This window comes from Tursiops truncatus, chromosome 7 (assembly GCF_011762595.2).
Source record: "Tursiops truncatus isolate mTurTru1 chromosome 7, mTurTru1.mat.Y, whole genome shotgun sequence".
NCBI lineage: Eukaryota > Metazoa > Chordata > Mammalia > Artiodactyla > Delphinidae > Tursiops > Tursiops truncatus.
This window is the reverse complement of record NC_047040.1, coordinates 55,156,197-55,181,243: the sequence shown is the minus strand read 5'-3', so window position 1 is coordinate 55,181,243 and position 25,047 is coordinate 55,156,197. Positions and strand designations below refer to the sequence as shown.

Below are 25,047 nucleotides of genomic sequence, written 5' to 3'. Positions count from 1 at the left end.
TCTTCCAAACTGTAGCAGAGGGAGGAACACTCCCAACTTATTTTACGAGGCCACCACCACACTGATACCAAAACCAGACAAAGATGTCACAAAGAAAGAAAACTACAGGCCAATATCACTGATGAACATAGATGCAAAAATCCTCAACAAAATACTAGCAAACAGAATCCAACAGCACATTAAAAAGATCATACACCATGATCAAGTGGGGTTTACCCCAGGAATGCAAGGATTCTTCAATATATGCAAATCAATCAATGTGATACATCATATTAACAAACTGAAGGATAAAAACCATATGATAATCTCAATAGATGCAGAAAAAGCTTTCGACAAAATTCAACCCCCATTTATGATAAAAACCCTCCAGAAAGCAGGCATAGAGGGAACTTACCTTAACATAATAACAGCCATATATGACAAACCCACAGCCAGCATCATTATCAATGGTGAAAAACTGAAACCATTTCCAATAAGATCAGGAACATGACAAGGTTGCCTACTCTCACCACTATTATTCAACATAGTTTTGGAAGTTTTAGCCACAGCAATCAGAGAAGAAAAAGAAATTAAAGGAATCCAAATTGGAAAAGAAGAAGTAATAAAACTGTCACTGTTTGCAGATGACATGTTACTATACATAGAGAATCCTAAAGATGCTACCAGAAAACTACTAGAGCCAATCAACGAATTTAGTAAAGTAGCAGGATACAAAATTAATGCACAGAAATCTGTTGCATTCCTACACACTAATGATGAAAAATCTGAAAGAAAAATTAAGGAAATACTCCCATTTACCACTGCAACAAAAAGAATAAAATACCTAGGAATAAACCTACCTAAGGAGACAAAAGACCTATATGCAGAAAACTATAAGACACTGGTAAAAGAAATTAAAGATGATACAAACAGATGGAGAGATATACGATGTTCTTGGATTTGAGGGATCAACATTGTGAAAATGACTATACTACCCAAAGCAATCTACAGATTCAATGCAATCCCTATCAAACCACCAATGGCATTTTTCACAGGACTAGAACAAAAAATTTCACAATATGTATGGAAATACAAAAGACCCTGAATAGCCAAAGCAATCTTGAGAAAGAAAAATGGAGCTGGAGGAATCAGGCTCCCTGACTTCAGACTTTACTACAAAGCTACAGTAACCAAGACAGTATGGTGCTGGCACAAAAACAGAAGTATAGATCAATAGAACAGGAAAGAAAGCCTAGAGATAAACCCACGCACATATGGTCACCTTATCTTTGATAAAGGGGGTAAGACTATACAATGGAGAAAGACAGCCTCTTCAATAAGTGGTGCTTGGGAAACTGGACAGCTACATGTAAAAGAATGAAATTAGAACACTCCCTACACAAAAATGAACTCAAAATGGATTAAAGATCAAAATGTAAAGCCAGACCTTAAAAACTCGTAGAGGAAAACACAGGCAGAATACTCTATGACATAAATCACAGCAAGATCCTTTTGACCCACCTCCTAGAGAAATGAAAATAAAAACAAAAATAAACAAATGGGACCTAATGAAGCTTAAAAGCTTTTGCACAGGAAAGGAAACCATAAACAAGACAAAAAGACAACCCTCAGAATAGGAGAAAGTATTTGCAAACGAAGCAACTGACAAAGGATTAATCCCCCAAATATAGAAGCAGCTCATGCAGCTCAATATCAAAAATCAAACAACCCAATCCAAAAATGGGCAGAAGATCTAAATAGCCATTTCTCCAAAGAAGATATACAGACTGCCAACAAACACATGAAAGGATGCTCAACATCACCAATCATTAGAGAAATGCAAATCAAAACTACAATGAGGTATCACCTCACACCAGGCAGAATGGCCATCATCAAAAAATCTACAAACAATAAATGCTGGAGAGGGTGTGGACAAAAGGGAACCCTCTTACACTGTTGGTGGGAATGTAAATTGATACAGCCACTATGGAGAACAGTATGGAGGTTCCTTAAAAAACTAAAAACAGAACTACCATATGACCCAGCAATCCCACTACTGGGCATATGCCCTGAGAAAACCATAATTCAAAAAGAGTCATGTACCAAAATATTCATTGCAGCTCTATTTACTATAGCCAGGACATGGAAGCAACCTAAGTGTCCATCAACAGATGAATGGATAAAGAAGATGTGGCACATATATACAATGGAATATTACTCAGCCATAAAAAGAAACGAAATTGAGTTATTTGTAGTGAGGTGGATGGACCTAGAGACTGTCATACAGAGTGAAGTAAGTCAGAAAGGGAAAAATACCGTATGCTAACACATTATATGGAATCTAAAAAAAAAAAAAAGTTTCTGAAGAACCTAGGGGCAGGACAGGAATAAAGACAGATGTAGAGAATGGACTTGAGGACATGGGCAGGAGGAAGGGTAAGCTGGGACGAAGTGAGAGAGCAGCATGGACATATATACACTACCAAATGTAAAACAGATAGCTAGTAGGAAGCCGCCGCATAGCACAGAGAGATGAGTTTGGTGCTTTGTGTCCACCTAGAGGGGTGGGATATGGAGGGTGGGAGGGAAATGCAAGAGGGAGGAAATATGGGGTTATATGTATAGCTGATTCACTTTGTTATACAGCAGAAACTAACACACCATTTTGAAGCAATTATACTCCAATAAAGATGTTAAAAAAATGATATATGATAAAGTAGTAGTTTATTTATTATCCAAAGTATAAAATATATATCCTTGAGTCCATACTAAGATAAATAACTAATTGAATAAATATTCAACCAACCAGTAAGTTGGTAGAAGAGAAATACCCTGTATAAAGAATTCTAGATAATGTATGTGGCTATTTCTTTCCTCAAGGAGGTCAAGCATAACTCCCTACTCCTTAGGTGTGCTTAGGGACTTCCTTCCAAGATTTCAGTATGGAAAGGTGGGGAAGAGGCGAGTAACTCCACAGTAGGGAGACCTGAGAAACACTACCCCAGTCAGGTGATCAAGGTCAACATCAACAGTGATATGTCATGTTGAAAGTATGTGCCCTTGACATGATGTAATGAAAATGTCACCTTACCTCTGTGGTTTTCCTCCTCCAGACCCATAACCTCAGTTTAGTCATGAGAAAAACATCAGAGAAATACCAATAGAAATTCTCACAAAATACCTGATCAGTATTCCTCAAAATTATCAAGGTCATCAAAAAAAAGAAAGCCTGAAACGCTGTTAGCCAAGAGGAACCTGAGGAGACATGGTGACTAAATGTAACTGGGTTTTCTGGATGGGATCCTAGAACAGAAAAAGGATATTAGGTACCTAAGGAAATGTGAGGAAAATAGAGACTTTAGTTAATAATAATGTAGCAATATCAGTTCGCTAATTATAAAATGTACCATACTAATGTAAGATGTTAATAATTGGGGAAACTTGGTATAACATATATGGAAACTCTCTGTATTATCTTTCCAGTTTTTTCTGTAAATCTAAAACTGTTCTAAAAACAGAGTTTATTTTTTAAAATGTTATCTGGCTGATTCTCCATGTAGGGTCTCCCACTTTGCACAAAATACCTAAATGGAAACCCAGAAATCATCACTAAAACTGATAACCCACTGCTAGATTCTGGGAAGAATTTTCCCCATTTATAAGGCAGGTGCAGCTAAACTGAGGAAAATGACAGGCAGCGTAACCATGTTTCACCCCTGAAATAAAGCATTCCCCCGGCCTGAAAGAAGATGGGATGGGAGAGCATTGCTCCTTTCTCTCCTGTCAGGGCTCTTACTCAGAGACCCAGGATCTGCACTAAGCAGAAAATTAATCAGTTGACCTATTGAATGACAGCTGTTTTTGAAGGATTAGCCTTCATCTTGGGGGACAGAGTGACTGCAAATAAAACACTGTATGATGGGGGGATATTATAAGCAACAATTATTATTGACATTTTATGAGCACTGTGCTAAAGGTTTAACTTGCATTATTTCCTTTAATCGTCTTAATCCCACAAGGTTGGAAAGTGAGAAAAACGAAGCACAGAGAAGTTAAGTGACTTGCCAAGAAATATACAGAAAGTGGCAGAGCTAGAATTAAAATCCTAACAGTCTAATTTTAAAGCCCACACTTTTCTTTTCTTTTTTTAAAATTAATTAATTAATTAATTTTTGCTGTGTCGGGTCTTCGTTTCTGTGCGAGGGCTTTCTCTAGTTGTGGCAAGCGGGGGCCACTCCTCATCACAGTGCGCGGGTCTCTCACTATCGTGGCCTCTCTTGTTGCGGAGCACAGGCTCCAGACGCGCAGGCTCAGTAGTTGTGGCTCACGGGCCCAATTGCTCTGCGGCATGTGGGATACTCCCAGACCAGGGCTCGAACCCGTGTCCCCTGTATTAGCAGGCAGATTCTCAACCACTGCACCACAAGGGAAGCCCAAAAGCCCACACTTTTAACGCTTCTACTGTACTTCATAAAAAACCCTACCAGTAGTGTATACTGAGGGTTGAGATTCTTATTGTACTTTAATTGTGATCTTTATTTGTACTTTACTGTACTGGATTCATTCAACAAATATTTTTTGCATGTCTACTATGTGCCAGGTCCTGTGCTGGCACTGGACACACAAAGGTGAACCAGACATACAGACACATCCCTATACACAAGAGATCCAGAGTTCACTGGATTAAAGGGAGAATACACCATTTCAGCCTGGCAGAACCACACTAGATCTGTGCCTACATACTGGGTACTGACTCAACATGGAACTAAGTACATCAGCTTGCCCCCTTTTTGTGTATCTAATAAACGGGATTCTATAGTATGGAAGTGGACAGTGAGAGAGGCTCAAGGCCAATCACAAAGCCTTGCCAGTTGGTAAACACTGAAATCAAGAGAAAGCGCATCATCATGAAAACTCAGATAATCACTTCATGCAAGTGTTGTTACCTTTCAGCAATCTTATGCTTAGTGTCTTCAACAAGATACAAGAAGAAAGAGCCTCATTGAAACTACAGCAGAAAAACATATAGGTAAAATATGTTGGGACAAAATTTAAAATACAAACAAAAGAATGAGACAACAAAGCTCAGCTGTTACTTTCTCAGGGAGGGCTCTCTGGGACCTACAACAGTAGCCCCCTATTTCTAGTCACTATGAAAACATCCTGCTTTGTTTTCTGTATGACACAACATCATGGATTTATCTTGCTAATCTATTTGTTTACTTATCTACTGCCTGTCTTTTCACACTAGAATAGAAGGTCAATAAGAATATGAAAATTATTTGTTTACTACTGAATCGTCAGTACCTAGAACAGCATCTATCACAAAGCAGAAGCTGAACAAATATTTATTCAGTGATTGAATACACAGGCAACAACATGCAAATGGAGATGGGTGTAACAAATGGAAAAATTTCAAGGGAACCCAAATTATGACAGCAGAATTTAAACCCACATTGGAGTTAATAAAGATTTTTTTAAAGTGTAAGAGCTCAGGATCAACAAATGAATGGAAAAGAATGGACAGGCTAGAAGTGAACTGACACTTATAGTCATTTGTTTTTCAACAAAGGTGCCAAAGTGATTCAGGGGAGGAAGAAGAACTTTTCAATAAATGGTACAGATTTTTTAAAATGAACCTCAACTGCTACTGTATACAAAAATTATTGAGATAAATCATATATCTAAATGTAAAAGCTAAAACCATAAAGCTTTTAGAGGAAAACAAGGAAAACATCAAAGAATATATTCTTGATTTGAGGGCAGGCAAAGATTCTCAGATCACAGAAAGTAATAACCTTAAAAGAAATTTTTAAATGATATATTAGACTTCATCAAAACTAAAGATATGTGCTCATCAAAAGACACCTTTCAGAAAATGAATAGGCAAGGTGCAGATTTGGAGAAAATATTCACAATACATATATCTGACCAAACACTGGTATCCAGAATATATAAAGAATTCCTACTACCTAAAAATAAAAAGACAAGCAGTCCAATTAAAAGTGGCAAAAAATTTGGACAGTTCACAAGAGAAGATATACAAATGGTAAATAAGTACATGAAAAAGTATATAACTTTATTAGTCATCAGTGAAATGAAAATTAAAACCACAATAAAATGCCATTATAGACTTACCAGAAAGGCTAAAATTAAAAACAATTATGGTACCAAACATTTGTGACATTGTGAAGCAACTAAAACTGTAATAGTTACTTCGTAGGAAACTAAAATGGTACAATCACACAGGAAAAGAAAATCTTATAATTTCTTGTAAAGCTAAATATACACTGACCTTTTGACCAGTAATTCTAATACTATGTATTAGCTCAAGAGAAGTAAAAGTATATGTTCACAAAAATACTTAAACAAAAATGTTCATAGCATTAATTCATAAAGCCCCAAACTGGAAACACAAGCATGTTGATCAATAGGAGAACGGATAATCCTGTGGTATAATCCCACAATGGAATACTACTCATCAATTGAAAGGAAAAACTTATATACTCAACATGAATGAATCTCAAATGCATTATGCTGGTTGAAAGAAGCCTTACACAGAAGAGTATATATTGTATAATTTAATTTATATGAAATTCTAAACAGGTAAAACTAATTCCTGGTGGAAAAATTAGAACAGTAGTTGTCTCTAGGGTTGGTGGTAGGTGTCTCTGGGAAGAGGCATGGGGGAACTTTTTGGGGTGATGATATATTAAGATATACTTCCAATTGAGAAATAACCAAATTGTCATTTTAAGCTAGTAAGTTTTGGGGTGATTTGATAGGCAAGATTAGATTACCAAACAGAATCTATGTCCAAATAAGTATTAGAAATACAGTTATAGTAATATGGAAAAATATAAGTAGTGCTGCTTGGAAAAGTAACTGCATTTTGTAAATGTAATAATTTATTACTTACAATGTAATTAAAACCCTTTAATACATGAACAAAAACAAGCAAACTGAGGTAAGCACATACTCAATTCATTTTCTTACATAGTGGAGAGTTAAAAGATACAGTTTCAATTTTGTCTTTATTAATTAGAGATATACTGATTAAAGAATGCTTTTGTAAAAGGAGCATGATAAATAACTTTCACTTCACTGAAGTAAAACAAATCAAGCAAAATATAATACATATAGTAGAATTCAGAAAAAGCAAAACATAATAAAGTAAAAATTCAGAAAGAATAAGATAATAGACTTAAAACCAAACACCTTATTTAAAAAAAAAAAGATTCTCAGACTGGATTAAAAAATTAAATTCAGATGTATGGATTTATAGGAAATATGCCTAAAACAAAATTAACCAGAAATAATAAAAATAAAAGAATGAGTAAGGAATTATCAGTTTAAACGTATATCCTTTAGAAAAGACTTACCTAAACCCCAGTTTACATCCCCTGCTAGATGCTTTTATGACATCCTGTATTTTTTCTGCACAGAATTTATCACAACTGATTAGATTCTGATTTGCGAGACTTTTTTGTTTGTTTGTTTACTTCACATTCTAAGCTCTGTAAGGAAAGGCACCAGCTCTGTTTGGCTCACTGCTTTATCTCCAGTGCCCAGCACAGTGCTTAGAACATAAGAAATACTCATTGAATAGATGTATTCTTAAAATACAATAAATAAAAAAAATAGAAGCACAGATGACAACATTAAGTTCAAACTAAGTAGATTTCAAAGTAAAAAGCAATCAAGTAAAACAAAAGAGTAATTTTGAATCTGTCAAAGAAACAATTCTCAGTTGTGAATCTGTTTTTGCAAAAAATATGGAATCAAAAATATATAAAGCAAGAAATATTAGCAATTCAAAGAGAAGATTGATGATGACAGACTATAAAAATATTCAACTCCCTTCCTGACAAAATATGACATTACAAAGAAAAGTTAATATCTAATAGATCCATATCAGCAGTGGAAAGTAAAAGGAATTGGCCAGAGGTTTCCACTTCCTGATAGGATAAAGAAGATCTTAGAAGATTGCTACCCCCTTCATAACAATAAGAAAAAAGACAAAATAAAGCTGTCATTTTAAAGCTGTCAAAGAGTGAGTGGTGGACAGAGAGAAACCCAAATGAACTACATTCCAGTCAAGAGACAGCCTTTATAGATGAATGGAAAGCAGGGGTTACTTTCATACCTGGGACCAGCTGCTTACAGTAGGACGATGAGCCTATCATCAGTAGAGTGACTGCTGAAAGGGGGAAAACGAGCCAAATTTTTAATAACAGGGTGGGCTGGCACAGCATATAGGTATCTGCAGCCACAGATGCAAAAGTAAATTTCTCAGCTTGAAATTACTCCTCCATGGGAAGTTTCCCATGAAAGTGGTGGTGCGTGCAGAGCTGGAAAATCGAAATCTTATATTCGTGTACATTAGTTAGGTTTTAGGCCCTGATGGAGTTGAATCTAGAAGTCAACTGAAATGAACTTTAAGCTACAACTCAAATGCCTTCAACTCAAATCCTGAACAGAGCCTGAGTATTTGGGGTTGGGTTGAAGGGCAAAAGGAGATCTCCATAATCTCTTCTGAGACCAGAAATAAAGGGAAACTAACAAAAGCTCTGCCTGTTTTCAGCTAAGCACCACAGATGGTTGAATTTGAATGATCAACCCTTCATGTTAGCAGCCTGACATAAAAAAAATCACATATCCTATCTGGAAAAACAGAACACAACAAAAAATATTATTTAGCTCAAACGGTACCCACTAAAACCTTTATCTACTCTTGTTTTTCTATACAAGATGTTTTACATGCAATAAATATTTATGAAGACAGGCAAAGAAACAGAAAAATGTGATCCCTCACCAAGAAAAGAAATACTCAATAGAGGCAGAGTCATCAATGCCCCTGATGTTAGAAATAAAGATGAGTGATATAAAATAACTTGTGAAGAATTGTACGTTAAAAATTTAGAGGAAAAGTTAGACATAATAACAGTTGGGACATTTCAGCAGAGAAACCAAAGCTTATAAAAGAACTAAGTCAAAATGTCTAGAACTGAAACATATAATATTAATACAACAGAGTACAATAAAATATCAGAAATGGATGGACTTTATAGAAGACTAGAAAAAAGAAAGAATCAGCAAACTCTAAGAAAGTTCAGTAGAAACCCCCCCCCCCAAACTGAAGCATAAAGGAAAAAAGAATGAAAACATTACAAGTGTCAGAGATCTGGGGGCCAATATCACACGATTCAACATACATGTAACTGGGCCCAGAAAGACAGAAATAAAGAAAGATAAATATTTGAAGAGATATTAGCCAACTATTTTCCAAAATTAATGAAAGCTATCAACCCTTGGATCCAAGAAAATCAGTGAAACCCAAGAAAAAGAAATACAAAGAAAAACACACCTAGACACATCATAGTCAAATGATTGTAAAACCAAGATTAAAAAGAAAATGTTAAAAGCAGTGAGAAATAAAGACACATTACATTTACAAGAATAATGGCAGATTTTTCATTAGTAACAGTGGAATCCAGAAGACAGCCTTTAAAAAGGCTGAAAGAAAAAAAGAAAGAAAAAATTGTCAACCCAAATGATAAGGTGGTAAGCTCTAAGCAGTAGGTTACCACTGATTTTGATTTCTGATTTTACATCTTCTATAACCATAATACATTGTTTAAACTTAAAAACACTTAAAAATATAAGAAAAAAATTATATCATATAGGGGTCATATTTAGTATAAAAGAATCATAAGAAAACAATCTGATTAATCTTTATCCTTATTACCAAAGACTTAAGTGGTAAGCACTATGTTTTTACTAGTGTAAAATATTTGTAAAATATTTCTATCTGAAGATCAACCAACACAACAGAGATTTTATATGACAATAGCCCTTTTGTAAAGAGATTAAAGGAAAGGAACAATCACATCTCTTGGGGACACATCAGGAAACATTAAAGGAAGAGGTGAAATCTGAGGTTTGTTAAAAGGTTTTACAAGCAAATGGAGAAAAGACCCAGAGTGGGAATCTCTGGATATTTCTGAGAAACACATAATAATAGAGATTTTTTTCCTAGATGGAGGCAGTGAAAACTAAGGTAAAAAGAACATTGATGTCAATAGTGGAGGATCTTGAAAGGTCTAATTTGTAGGCAATGGGAAGGCACTGATTTTTTTTAGAGCCCATTAGAGATACGGCCAATATTATACTTTAGGAAAACAAATCCGTACATTGTGAGTACCATGGGTGGGGAAAGAAGAAACTAGAGCCAGGATTATCAGCTTGAATAAGCAGCATTAATACAGGAAAGAGAAAATAAAGACCTGAACTACAGAGATGGCAGTGAAAAAGGAGATACTGCAGGAACCAGATTGACTGAACCTGGCAAATGGCTGGATGTGGAAAGCCAAGGAGAAGAGAAGTTAATGATAAACCACTGTGAATGAAAACATCATACCAATATTCTATTAATAACATATATACATATTTTTTAATGGGGATTGTAACTGTTACATATGTTAAGTCTGAACTTTTGGACGTACATAAAAGAGCTAAGAGTTAGTTGGAAATGAAAGTCTGAAGCTTCAAAGAGAGAGAAAGAGTGAACTAGGAATACATATTGGAGGTCATCTCAGTTAAAGCCAAATGAGTAGCTGCAGTTGCTCAGGGAAAGTGTGTACAGAGAGAAAATAGGAGCAAATGGGTCAGATGATTCAACCTTGAAGAATATTCAGAAGAGGGCTGAAGAGAGGAGATTTAAGAATGAAAGACCAGAGAAGAACAACCTAGGTATAGGGTCATAGAAGCCAAGGGAGGATGTAGCAGAAAACATGGAAAACAGGAAAATCTCTAGAGTTATGACTGATCTGCCTCCAAACAAAAAGATTTTTAAAAATACTTTGTGACCCTAATTATCTACAGCAGATATTATTGAGACAAAAGAAACAAAAACATATCTACTGGGACTTCCCTGGCAGTCCAGTGATTAAGATTCTGCGCTCCCAATGCAAGGGGTGCATGTTCGATCCCTGGTAGGGGAACTAAGATCCCGCATGGCCAAAATAAAAAAAAAAAACCATATATACTTCCTCATTGCTACCTCAAGGAATGCCCCACAGAGCCAGTTTTGTAGAATTTGTGGAATTCATTTACAAAATTATAAACTGGAAATCACAGTTTTCATAGATATTTCAAGACTATGTCCTAAATTTGCAAAAACAGATGCTTACAGAAGCTGTTAGCAAGTCACAAAATGCTTCAGATACCATTAGGTATCAAGTTCGGTATGAAATTAGGTTCATTTATTCATAAATAAACTAATAAATCAAAAAATAATATAACTAAGCAAATATTTATTGAGTACCTACTATGTGTTGAGAACTATTCTAGGCACTGGAATAGAAACTGTTTCTCCTTTTACTAAAGAAAATGGAATATATTATAGATAGCTATAAAATTCTAGTAAATTACATGATGAGTCTTGTAATACTAAAATTGCTGCCCTGTTCCTTGTTTTTAAGGTTCATCTATCTTTGCTCTGGATCCTGGTCTCTCTTATGGCCATGAAATAAACCAGTCATTTACAGGTTAATTACCACGGTGGACTGGTTATTTTCTTTTCTGTGATCGGAGAAAATAGTCAACAGCATGAACAGATAAGAGAAGTTAAGAACTGAGAATGGGGACTGGGCATAGGTGTTCACTGATAACATTCCAGATGACTCCTCAAAGGAGAGGTGACAATGGAAGCCATCAGAAGGAGTCAAAGAGTAAACGGGTATTTAAAGCAAGGAGGAGATAGCACCCTTTAGCCTCACCTCATTTCATCTACTGTCTTCAACCTAATTCAACAAATATTTATAAAGAAAGTACTGATATCCAATACTGTGGTTGCTTTTTGTGAAAGAAAGACTTGGAGAAATTAACCCACAAATAGATCACTCTGTGCCAATGGTTCTCACCTTGCACTGTGCATCAGAATCACATGGACAACTTTTTGTAAATACATATGCTCAGTCTCTATTTCCAGAGATTTTGATTCAATCAGTTTAGAAAAGGGTGCAGGCATCAATATTTTTTAAAAGCACCCTGTTGATTCTAATGTGTGGGCTATGCTAGAATACCCCAAAAGCCCAATCAGCATGTCAACTGTGAGACTTTTCTTTGGGCAACAGAAAGCAGCAAGTGAAAAGTTGAAGCTCACACTATCGTTTAGTTGGTCTTTACTGGCTATTCAAAGAAGTTCAAGAAATTTGGCATGATTATTTTCTTAGTGCCTTTTTAAAAGCCATAATTTGATCATAAATTTATAAACCAGCTCAATAAGAGCCTGGAATTTTCACAGAGAACAGCTTCCAGAGTTTTTTTTTCTTTCTTTCTTTTTTTAAGTAACTTACGATGTAGTAGTGGCTACAATGGGGAACTAATTACTACATAATCATTTCAAGACAGCAATTAATTTGTGTTTCCTTTTTTTCTTTTCTCCAAAAGAAGTGTTTACATAATCCAACATATTGTCAGTAAAGAAGAATTTACAAGTGGGAACAATTCCATTTCTGCTGATGTGTTACATTTGGCTTTGTAATTGAGAACCTGGATCCATTGTACCTGCAAATAAACATGGGTCTTCCCAGGCCTGACACTTATCATTCAGACAATCATTGGATCATGGTCTGACAGTAACTTGGTCTGAAAAAAATCATTTTGATAGACAAAATAGGATGTTTAAATGAGACTCTGTCTGAGTTTATAGTTGAGACCAACAGGTATCACATTCTAAAGGGAGTGCTAAGGCCATCTAGGCCTTCTATGTAGGACTTGGAAAGAAGATGCCCCTGCTTCCAAGTTAAGGTGCTGGTTTCCCAACTCTGCACTGTGTAAAAAGGGTAACAGTTCATGAGAGCCCCATATTGAGGATTTCTTAGGGTTTCTTGAGAGTTCCTTCCAGAGAACCACTTGTAGGACCTACAGTGTATTTCCCCAGAGTATAGTGTGGGAACAGAGACTGGTACCTGATTCATGCCTAAAAATTCCAAAAGTTAGTGGGCAGGAGAAGAGAGCTGCTTTGCAGAAGACTTGCATTTCAATCTAATGGTTGAAGACATGTGAGTTTTCCCATGGACCAAATGGACCTATGAAAGATACCCAGGCTTAAAAGGACTTTGGCATGGAAGCAACCCAAGTGTCTATCAGTAGATGAATGAATGAACACAAGGTGGTATATACTTACGATAGAATATTAACCAGCCTTAAAAAGAAAATTCTGACACGTGCTACAACATGGATGAGTCTTAAAGACACTATGCTAAGTGAAATAAGCCAGTCACAAAAGGACAAGTACTGTTTGATTCTGCTCATATGAAGTATCTTGAGTAGTGAAATTCATAGACATAAAGTAGAATGGTGGTTGCCATGGGCTGCATGGAAGGAAGAATGAGGAGTTGGGGGTCAATGGGCACAGAGTTTCAGTTTGGGAAGATGAAAAAGTTCCGGCGATGTATGGTGGTGATGGTTGCACAACAATGTGAATGTACTTAATGCCACTGAACTGTATGCTTAAAAATAGTAAATTTTATGTTGTGTCTGTTTTACCACAATTAAAAAAAGAAACAAAAACAGACCCTGACCAAGAGAATTTCCTGGAAGAGTGAGATGATCCCCACAGAGGAAGGGTCTGGATGGGCCCCTGGAAGCCAGGGGCTGAGAGGAGATTATAACCCGTCAGTCAGGAGAGGCAAACCCACATCAGGGATGGCTATCAGGAGATTGCTAGCCCCGAGAGTCCTCTAAGAATTTATAAAAGCAGCTCATGATAAAAAGAGAATGCTGATGTCTGATATAGAGGGCCCTGAAACCAACTTAGGACAGCATCAGTCTTGTAAGGCTTTGCCCTCTCATCCAACCTCCTTGTACCTGTCTTAGGGGAGGAAGTGAAGTGAGGAAGAGTCACAAAGCCCACTATGACCCTCTCCTGACCATAGGCTTCTAATCCTGGGCAAGGGGAAAAGCTCAGAGACTATTTAACACCTGAGTATGTCAGAAGAGCTGTGGAATCTACCAGACTTCACTCGAGTAGAGAAGATTGATTCAACAGAGTAGGTTTAAAGGAAGAGGGGTGACAAAGAATCAAATGGCATTCTGCTGGCATCCTAGAAGTCTAACTTCTTTAATCACCCAGTTAGAGAGAAATCTCTCCTTGGAGCTTAGAGGATTGCTCACGGAGAATCATCCGTTTCACTTCTCTCCTTCTTCCCCACCTTCAGGAAGCCAGACTGGTCTCTTAATCATCATCTAAGAAATACCCCAGGGAACACAATATCTGGGAAGAGGTCCCACACCCAAATAAATAAATAACAATTTTCTACTCATGGCTTATAAAGGGGGAAGGGAATACAGAGGTGCTGCTATGTGGCCAGCAAGACTGTCACTAAAATGACTGCCAGTTCCTCCATCACAGCCCTAGCTTTCCCCTTCTGCAATGTTGATGTGGCAGACCAAAATAATTATTTGTGGCTGCATGCATTCATTTATTCAATACACTTTTATTGAGTACCATTATATATAAAACACCAAAAGGAATAAAAGATAGCTAAGACATGAACATATGCTTTGATGGACATATGTTCTAGTGGAGGAAAACATACAGACTCACCATTAACTGTAATATAGGTCAAAGAGAGGAACAAATAACTATGAGATTAGAAGGTTTATAGAGAGAAGGTTACATTTAAATTAAGCTTTGAATGATGGGACAATTTTGAGGGAAGATGGCATAATTGGAACAGAATAACTAAAGTGGAGAGGATGTTAGAGCGAAGATCAGAGGGCAGAGAAGCAGGTGGCTGATTTGTAGACTATGAAGTAGTTGAGTTTGTAATTTGCATAGAATACTCTGAAAAGAGAAATGAGGGCCGGAGGCAGGAAGATAGTTTGGTATGAGATTTCCAAGGGCCTCAAAGGCCAGAAGTTTGTACTTTAATAGGTAATGGGGGAGTAATTTAAGGTCTATGAGTGGGTGAATGATGCAATCTAAAATGTGTTTAGAAAGAACAAATAGAAGGCTATTACAATTGCTCAGTCAAGAGGTAATGAAGCCCTTGAGTAGGATGGTTGCCGTGGCAACTGGAAATGAGGAAAGGGATGGGAGAGGTTTTGGGGAGGTAGAATAAATGGGGCTTGGCTCCTGATTGCATATGCCCTTTCCACACCCTCTGTTTGACCTTCATTCCTTCCCTCTTTTGATCATAAAGGTGTATAATGTGTCCCTTAATACCCTGACTTATATTTCCTGGAAAATTTCTCATCAGTGTTAGGTAAGGCTTCATTTGCAGTATCTATGAAAGACTCCCCAAAGGACAATTCTTGATGTTCAAAATGAAGAAGTAATATTCTACATCTACATTCCTGCTTTAATTTCTCTGTATTCTAGACTTACAGGTAAAGTTTTACCCCTTTTATCCTAGGATCCTTACTGTCAGGAAATGTAAGCACACATTAGTACATTTCTCATGAAGCTCCTGCTGCTCATGCAAAATGGAAATCAGGATCATAAAAGTAAAGTTATTAAAAATGATAGTAAATTCCTTTCTTTGTTCCGTTAGTCAGCTTTAGGAGCATCTCTGTTCTCTAAGAGCCTCAGAGTATTAATTTTATATATTTAGGAACAAAAGAACTTAACGATATTCGTATTCACGTACAATATTTATAAATATATAATTCTAACGTACAGATCTATTCAGAAGTTAATGTATACTATAGTATAGGTAGATCTCATTCCAGAGTTTGAATTCAGTAGCTCTCAACATATCGTTTTTTGTCTTCATAAAATTCTGAGATAAGAAATCCTTCCAGAGGAAATTCCCTGGTGGTCCAGTGTTTAGGACTCTGCGATTTCACTGCCGAGGGCCTGGGTCTGATCCTTGGCTGATCCCTGGTTGGGGAACTAGAATCCCACAAGCCGCGTGGTGTGGCCAAAAAAAGAAATCCTTCCAGATATTCTTGCATATGGATTCCTGGGCTAGGGACTGAGGTGATACCACCTGATTATTAGAGTCGAGAGTTTGGTATCTGGTGGGGCAGGGGTTGAGTGGAGGTGGGAGGGACAAAACCAAGATGGCAACACTTGAATTCTGACTGGGAACGCTACTTTTGACACTGGCACAAATAAAGCACACAGAACATACAAGGCCACACAAATAAGTCAGCTTCTGAAAAGTGAGATTGTCACAAGGCTCACAATTGGGCTGGAAATTTGGGAGTGTCAGTAATAATTTTTGTGTCTAAGGACAGAAGGTATCTGAGTTATACAAACAAGGGGGTGTACACTATGAACCCAAATGAACAATTCATGGGTGAGGAGACTGTGACTACATTAGCACAGGGAGGGGTGCATAATGACAGAATCAGTTTCCCCCATCTGAGTCACAGATCTTCATAGAGAGGTTTTTTTCTTATGGTAATAAAAGTTGTGAATTTCCAGAATATCTATACATATTCAAAATACATTCATAATACATTTTACATCCTGACAAATTCATTTTGGATCATCTCTTTTAATAATCCTAATATTTAAAATTTAACTGTACACCATACATGGCTGGGCTTCAAGGAATCTGTGAACTCCCTGAAATTATATGTAAAACTATGTGTGTATGTATATTTTTCTAGAGAGGGTCTCTAGCTTTCATCAAACTCAAACCTATAACTCTAAAATGATTAAGACCCAATGAATAGATAATTAAAAATTGAGGACCTTTTTCCCCTCATAAAATCAGGGCTTTTTAGCATAAATTCTGACATAAATATTGTACTTACATCAAGAGCCACAGATTGCTTGGCCCACGACTTCTTCACTTGATCATACATAATTGTATTGTTGATGCCAAGGCCACAAAAGATGACAAAAGCCTAGGAAAGAGAAAGCTCACTAACTGAAAATTGCAATAACTCATTGGCATAATCTAATATAAAAGCAGGCAGTCATCAGGAATGGGCCTTAAATATAATTTTATTGTATACAGAGGTAGGCCTTAGGGAAATATGTACATTAAAATTCTTAATTACTATTGTCATGTAACAACTTTATCGCTCACATTGCACATGAGAAAAATTATTAATTTAATGTCATTGTGAAGAAATGACTTTAAATACATTTAAAAACGTACAGTCCGTTTAAATGCATTCTTTATTTAGGTTGTGAACTGATTTCAGTAATTTCATCCCATTTAACCAACAGCCACCTCTTTCAGCAGCTAGGCTATAAAATATTTTGGTAAGGAAACCAAGTGAGTGTAAATGAGGTAAATGTTAAGGGGACAGAGGATTCAGATTTAGAACCAATTAGTAAAGAAGCCCTGATGTAGCCTCAACTGGAGAAAAAAAATCATGGGGTTTTCATGTTGGCTACTGGTACGAAGTCTACTAGGAAGCCTGTTCAAGGCTAACCTCTCTAGCTAGAGGGCAGACTGGAGTAAACGGAAGCTTGTAAACGTAAGAAAGGCGATGGCAGTATGCCTGGCAGAGCTGGCTAGAAGTCTCATGACTGAACACACACAAACAAGACAAAGGTAAGACAACACTTTGGAGAGAAGAGCAAGGCAATTCAACTCTGTAAAAACAATCAATTAGGGTAAAAACATCTAATTCATGAAAAAAGAGAATCAAATCTTACCTAAACATTGATATATTCTTTAAATCTTCCTTTAAATTTCATCACACTGTCAAAGTATAATGATTAATAAATGTCAAATAATAATTATTTATCCTTCCTAATGGGGGCAAGCTGTAACCAGGAGACTACTGATGACTCAGCTGTAACCCCTGGTTCACAAATTTATTTTCTTACCTCAAAAAGTCGTTGATCTGCGTCATCAAAAGGTTTCCCATCAAGTCTATTTAACACTTGAGCCACTCCTGTGAGAAGAGGTTGGGATATGTGGTCATTTTCGGTGCTGGACACCGTGTTCCTACAATACAGTAAGATGACTCTATCCTCCTTTAAGTGCACACACTCAGCTTAATCCCTGGTTACTCTCACACCTGCTGCCTCCGTGAGAGCAGATCTGTGGTGTACAGGGATGCAGTCTATTTTCCAGCTGTGATATCCAGACCAGGTCTCAGGGAAGCCTGGAGTTCTACCAGGCATCAATCAGATTCCCTAAAAATGGTTTTCAAGATGACTGTGCACAATAATTGATGTATCTGGCATACACATATATACACAATTACATACTTATACACATATACATACTTGACTATCTATAACTGTATGTATATATAAACACATATATACATGCAATATATTAAAAAATTAATTAGAAATTAGAAATATATAAAAATATAATGTACATAATTATATAAATATAAAAATTTTTAAATATACATAACTAAATTTTTTTTTCAATTCTCTGAAGCACAGCGCTTGAGTTCAGGCAGCACGGCATAGTGATTAAGAACATAGGCTCTGGAGTTAGACAGTCTTGGTTTGAATTTTCAACTCCACCATTAGTGGTGTTACCATGAGCATGTTACCTAACATTTTTAACACTGAATTTCCTCATCAGTAAAATGAGGATTAAAATGTTAACTGTCTCAGTGGGTTATGAAGATTAAATGAGATAACATTTGATTAATGTTTGGAAAGCATATTGTTCCACATGGAGAGAACATTCAAGAAATGTTAGGAATTATGATACAGTTAACTTTCAAAACAAGGTTAGTTTTGTTGCCTGCTCGCAATGGGGTTAAACTAGTTTTAACAAATTTAACTTGTGTGTGTTTTCTTTCCAAAGTTCATTTCCAGCATGATACCAGATGTTTGGGGCACGACTATCAAAGCACACAAGTCTAACTGGAAAAATTCAACAATCTTGAAAACCATTCCCTTGTATCCCTATTTAGTATAAACAAAAATGACTGTAATTCTAAAGCATGCTTGTTTTAAAACACCTAACTTCGCATCAGGGAGGTAAGTCGTCATATGCTAGAAGACATGTATAATAAAATACAAAGCTTTTAGTGTGTAACAGGCAAACTACAGTCTTAGTTTTGAAAGAATAACAGATGTTTACTGTTAGAAATGAAATGTAGGACTGCACGTGAGATTGCCATTGGACATCTACAGATAACGTATGGTGTTTCTTATGAAATTTCTCTTCTCTTTAAACTTAAATATTATATATTTTGGGAATTCCCTGGCGGTCCAGTAGTTAGGACTCCACGCTTCCAGTGCAGGGGGCAGGGGTTCTCTGGTCGGGGAACTAAGATCCCGCATGCTGCACAGCATGGCCAAAAAAAAAAAAAACCACCTTAAATATATTTAAAATTCTACCCATGATGTAATTCAATGCTTTGTACTAGGGGCTCAAATTCTCAAATCTTAGAATATACTTTATGTTCAATAATGTACTAGTATTTTCTGCAAATTAAGCAAACTGATGAAAAAATTCTCTTAGAATTCAAGTCTTAACAATATTTACAGAATACTGAATCCTTTGGTAAGTCCAATATCTTAGAGTTTAAGAGGCAACCTTAGGGTGAAGCAAAGAGAGGCAAATAGTTACATTAGTTACCAAATGTATTAGTTACCTTATGTCTCTTAGAAAAATAACACATTTTCATTGTGTTTAAATAACTAATGTCTCCATCCTTCTTGACTTTAACAACTGGCCCCTTCTCGCCTAGACTTCTTTCTTAGGTTTGAGATTTTCTAACTGAATTTTCAAGGAAAGGAAAGGAGCAGGGAGGGAGAGAAAAATTGGAAACTGCTTTGGTCCACAATTCCCTTATTCAGGAATTGGACCTATTTTGGAACCATCCAGGCAGAAAGACACATGTACAGTATATGCCTAACAATGCACGTCCTTTCTTCCTTTGCATTTACTCCACGTGTAAAAGCATAGATGTACTAGGAGTTAAGAAGCCCGAGTTTTACTTGGGACTCTGCTACTAACTCACTTTGTGACCTTATGCAAGTCTTTTCTCTCTCTTTGGGCCTCAGTTTCCACAGAGTAAGATAAAAGAGTTCAGTTAGCTGCTTTCTGAAATCCCCTCCAACTTCAAAGCGATTGGTTCTTATTTAAAGGAATAAATATTTGTTCATTGTCCTGATTAACACTGATTCATCAGGAGTCTTCACTTACGAGATTACACAGGAGTATGAGACATAAGTTGATGAGTCCTGGACATAAAAAGGGGAACATTTAAAAAAGAGATGGATGTATTTTAAAGTAAATTGTACTTCTTTATAAAAGAAGTTTGAACTATTTAGGTAATGTCTTACCAATTATTTGGTGGTTGCTATTCCAAATAGGTACACAGAGAACCGATCTTATGTGAAAACCAGATATCTGTTCAGCCTAGGATAAAAGAAATTAACTAAAATTAAATATTATCCACCCATTTCTGACATATAGCTTACCACTCTTCATAACAGATATTTAAAAATAACTTTTAAAAAGACATATTATAATCTAATTGTAATGCATATACTCACCTGTCTCTTTTCATTTAAAACATCACAATGCACATCCCAAGGAAATCATGCCCTAACCAAATATGAATCAACCAATGAACCCTACACCCACACTACCTCTCCCAATCCCTGCACCCACATAAAGCTGAATGTAAAACTATCTTGATCACGATCACACCACCAGACAAGAATTCTGGCAACTGTTTCTGCTCTGAGTATTTAAAGCATTTTAATTAAACCAGTGGTCAATATTTCTCTTTGAGCACATCTTTTAGTAAAAAAATTGAGTCTATAATGCTGTTATATGTGTATTTACTTTTTAAAAATTTATTGAAGTATAGTTGATTTACAATGTTGTGTTAATTTCTGCTGTACAGCAAAGTGATTCAGTTATACATATGTATACCTTCTTTTTTTTAAGATTCTTTTCCATTCTGGTTCATCACAGGATACTGAATATAGTTCCCTGTGCTATACAGTAGGACCTTGTTGTTTATCCATGTATTTACTTTTAATATTCTATATTTCTAACATTACTGATTTATTACATATGTTGCAAAAATCATATAAAAATAAAAGTCACGAAAGATAAGATAAGATAAGGGTTCAGCAATCTTTCTGTACCCTAACAGATTGTCAGGAGATGATATATATGAAATACAAAAGTATAATTATCAGCATCAGACAAATGTCATTCAGTAACAAGCTCCACTTAATATTAAAACCAATGATCCATATTTGAATTGCTAGATAAGAGCTACTAAAGACTGAAAGGGTGTTAGTGAATTGATATGACCTTGGTTTCTAGTGAGAAAGGTCAACCTGTCATCCCAATCCAATCAGAGAAAAAATAAAACATTGAGGTTCTAGATTATGGTTATTGGGATAAAAGATTTTTTTATTATTTTAAAACATTTACTGTAGGAGTTAAGAGCTACATATTTGTTGAAGTTGGAAGTTAATTTATACACCTAAATTTTATATTTGGATTTTTATATTTGGATTTTTTTTTTGGTTTTCCTCTGAGGAATTAATTTTTCAGATATCTTCTACTCTTGATACCAGTATATTAGTTTGTTTTTTAAAGTAATTTTTTGATCTTTTCCTTGAAATCTTTCCCTATTCCTAGCTCATGAAGATATTCTCCTATTATTTCCCTAGAATCTTTATTGTTTTAACTGTTACTTTTAGATTTACAATCCAACTGAAAATAATTTTTGAGTATAGTGTGAGCTGAAAGTCAAGATTCTTTTTTTTTTTTTTTCTTGGTGGATATCCAACTGGACCAGAACTAATTCTGTGGGGCAGGGGAAATGCCTCTCCCCACCACTATCTGGTACCACTTTTTTCATTAATCATGTGTCCATATATGTAAGGATCTGTTTCTGGACTCTGTTCTACTTCATTGATTTATGTGTCTACCCTTATACCAATACCATACTGCCATGAATAATAAAGTCTTATAATACATCTTGGTATCTGGTGGTGTAATTTCTCCAACTTTTTCCTTCTTTAAGATTGTCTTGACCATTGTTGGCCCTTAGCATTTCCATATTAATTTTAGAATCAACTTGAATTACACACACACACACACACACACACACACACACACACACACACACACACTTACACTGCTGAGATTTTTATTAGGATTCTATTGAATTTATCAGTCAATTTGGGAGAAATTTGGCATATTTACATCATTGAGTCTCTCAATCTATAATATCCCTCTATTTAGAGTTCTTAAAAATTTCTCTAAGCCAACTTTTATAGTTTTCTATGCAGAAGTCTTACATATAATTTGTTATATTTGTACCTGGTGTTTTAAAAGTTCGTGTTATTATAAATGGTATTATTATTTTCTAATGCTTTTAATTGACATATAGAGACATAATTGATTTTTGTATATTGAACTTGGATCCATCAATCTTGCTAAATTCAATTATTAACTTTAATATCTGTAGTGCTTTAGATTTTCTAGGCATATTATCATGTCATCTTACTCTTCAATTCTATGCCTCTTAATATGTGATTTTAGATCATGTGATTTTTTTCTTTTTCCATTTGCTAAGAGCATAAATTACATCAATTGATTTTTGAGAATTCCAGAAAAAAACAAAAAAAGCCAAAAGCCTGGGCATAAATCATTCATCAATGCACTCTTTCATTATATATTTATTTACCACCTCCTATGCACCAGACACATTGCTGGGTATTAAGGATATAAAAATGAATTCAAACAGTTATTACCCTTGAGGAGCTCACAGTCTAGTCAAGACAGAAGTAGTTAAGATAAAATAAGTGTCCAAGTAAAGAACGTTCAGAATACCACAGAAAAGCCAGCAACTGACTGTGTTTAGAGAAATCTGTAGCAGTTTTAGCTCCTTAAAAAGTGGGTCTTCAAAGATGAGGGTGACAATGATGATGACAAGATAACATTTACTAGATGCTCACTTGATATCAGGCACCCTGTTCTGCACTTTCACATGCATTATTGCATATACTTACTCAAACAACCCTATGAAGTAGGTACTGTTAACATCTTCCCTTATCAGATAAGACCTAGAGAGACTGACTGCTTTGAAAGTGGAAAGACTGGTTCAAAGGAAGCCAATCACAAACACATCCATCAAAGTTATCTTCCAAAAGAACAAAGTGGTTTTCTTCCTCTCCCTAAGGAGAGAGTCTGAATAACAGCAATATCAGTGAGCACAAAGAGAAGGAAGTCAATATTAGAGAGGCCTGGGAGGTGTAATCTATAGACTTGGGCTGGCCTGAGTAGCACTAGGATGCTTGGGTGTGTTTTGTTTTGCTGAGGGTCATACACAATTGTCGGGCGGTCCCGCCCCAGCACTGAGCAGTAGGCACAATTGGCTCTGCCAGCTCTTGGGACAACTGTAGCCCCTGTCTAACCTCTCCTGGGAAATCTGAAGCAGCTGAGGGTAGAGGTCACAGTGCAAGAAGAAAGGGAACATGCACTGAGTGACAGAAACAAGGAGAGAGACAGCCTGAGAGGCTTAGTGGTGACAAAAATAAACCTCAGGCTCTTTGTCAGTGAAGTAAAAGATAATTTTGCTTACCAAAAAATTAGTGTAGTTTCCCAAAAGAATTTTTGTTGTAGGGAGGTAGGAGTATGTGTTCTCCCATCCCTACAAAAGATAATATTGAGGTTCCTGGTTTGAGGAAGGGCGGTGGAGCTCCTTGAGGTGGGAAACACAGGAAGTTTGAGGGAAATGATTCCAAATTCAAGCTGACACACATTACAATTGAGAGGGCAAGGGGAAGGGAGAGTGACGAAGGAGCTCGTATTAACTGCGTGGGTAAAATCACCAAGAAAGAGCTCGTCCAATAAAAAGACAAGAAGGATGAAAAAATTGAATCTGAGGGGACACAATATTTAGGACTGGAAAAAGAAGGCAGGATGGAAAAGAACTCCAAAGCTCATATTCTTCAGCTCAGGCTTTATAGCATTCCTAATGTGTGAACACATTGCTAACAGCCTTTCTGGAAATAGATTTATTGACGTGTATCCAGAGTCTAAGAAGTACAAACACCCTTTGCCTTATCAATTTTATGTCTAGGAATTTATCCTATGGTAATTATCATAGCTATGCACAAAAGTTTACGTATAAAGGTATGAATCATAGCATTATTTATGATAATGATATATCAGAAATAACCTGAACATTCCACTGGAGGGAGTTGGTTAAGTAAATCATAGCACAGTAGAATATTATCCATCTAATTAAAATCATGCTATAGAAGAATATTTGTAAACAGGGAAAATTGTAATACATTAAGTGATAGTAGTGTGGGCATCTGTGGGTGTACAAACATATATTACATACATTGGAAAATCCTGGAAAAATTATAACCATAATAGTTGCCTTTGAATTGTTTGTCCATGGGGGTTTTTGTTTGTTTCTTTGCTTTTAAAATAAACTTTATTTTTTAAAAACAGTTTTAGGTTCATAACAAATGAGGCAAGTACAGAGAGTTCCCATATACCCTCTGCCCCAACACATGCACATCAACACCCCTCACTATCAACATCCCCCACTAGAGTGGTACATTTGTTGCAACTGATGAACCCACACTGATTCATCATTATCATTCAAAGTCCATGGTTTATACTAGGGTTCACTCTTGATGCTGTATGTTCTATGGTTTTAACAACTTTATAATGACATGTATCCACCATTACAGCATCACACAGAGTAGTTTCACTGCCCTCAAAATCTTCTGTACACCACCTATTCATCCATCCATCCCTCTGGCAACCACTGATCCTTTTTTCATCCAGCTCTATTGAGGTATAATTGACAAAACTGTAACATATTTAAAGTGTACAACATTATGATTTGATACATGTATACACTGTGAAAGAACTCTGCCTATGGGAGTTTTTTAAACTACTATTTCTATTTTCTAAATTTTAGATAATGAATTACTTGTACACAAGAGAAAAAGTTATTTTCTAAATAGAATTAGAGGGGAACAACAGTGTCAAATGTTGCACAATAGTCAAACAGGATAAGCGCTGAAAATGGGCTATTGGATTTAGTAACACAGAAGGATAACTGAAGGCAAAGATAGTCAAGGGAAGAAGGAATGGGATCAGGAACAGAAGTAAA

General features: G+C 36.1%; 1 protein-coding gene across 1 annotated transcript in view; it reads right to left on the bottom strand.

The window, feature by feature from the left end:
* PDE11A (phosphodiesterase 11A) overlaps positions 1-25,047 on the bottom strand; it is a 435,071-nt gene that overhangs the window by 166,284 nt on the left and 243,740 nt on the right. Inside the window, exons 8-10 of the mRNA XM_073806952.1 lie at positions 20,222-20,297; positions 17,786-17,853; positions 16,756-16,848 (exon numbers count right to left, since the gene is read on the bottom strand). Coding sequence (XP_073663053.1) covers positions 16,756-16,848; positions 17,786-17,853; positions 20,222-20,297 — 237 coding nt within the window. The remainder of the gene's footprint in view (positions 1-16,755; positions 16,849-17,785; positions 17,854-20,221; positions 20,298-25,047) is intronic.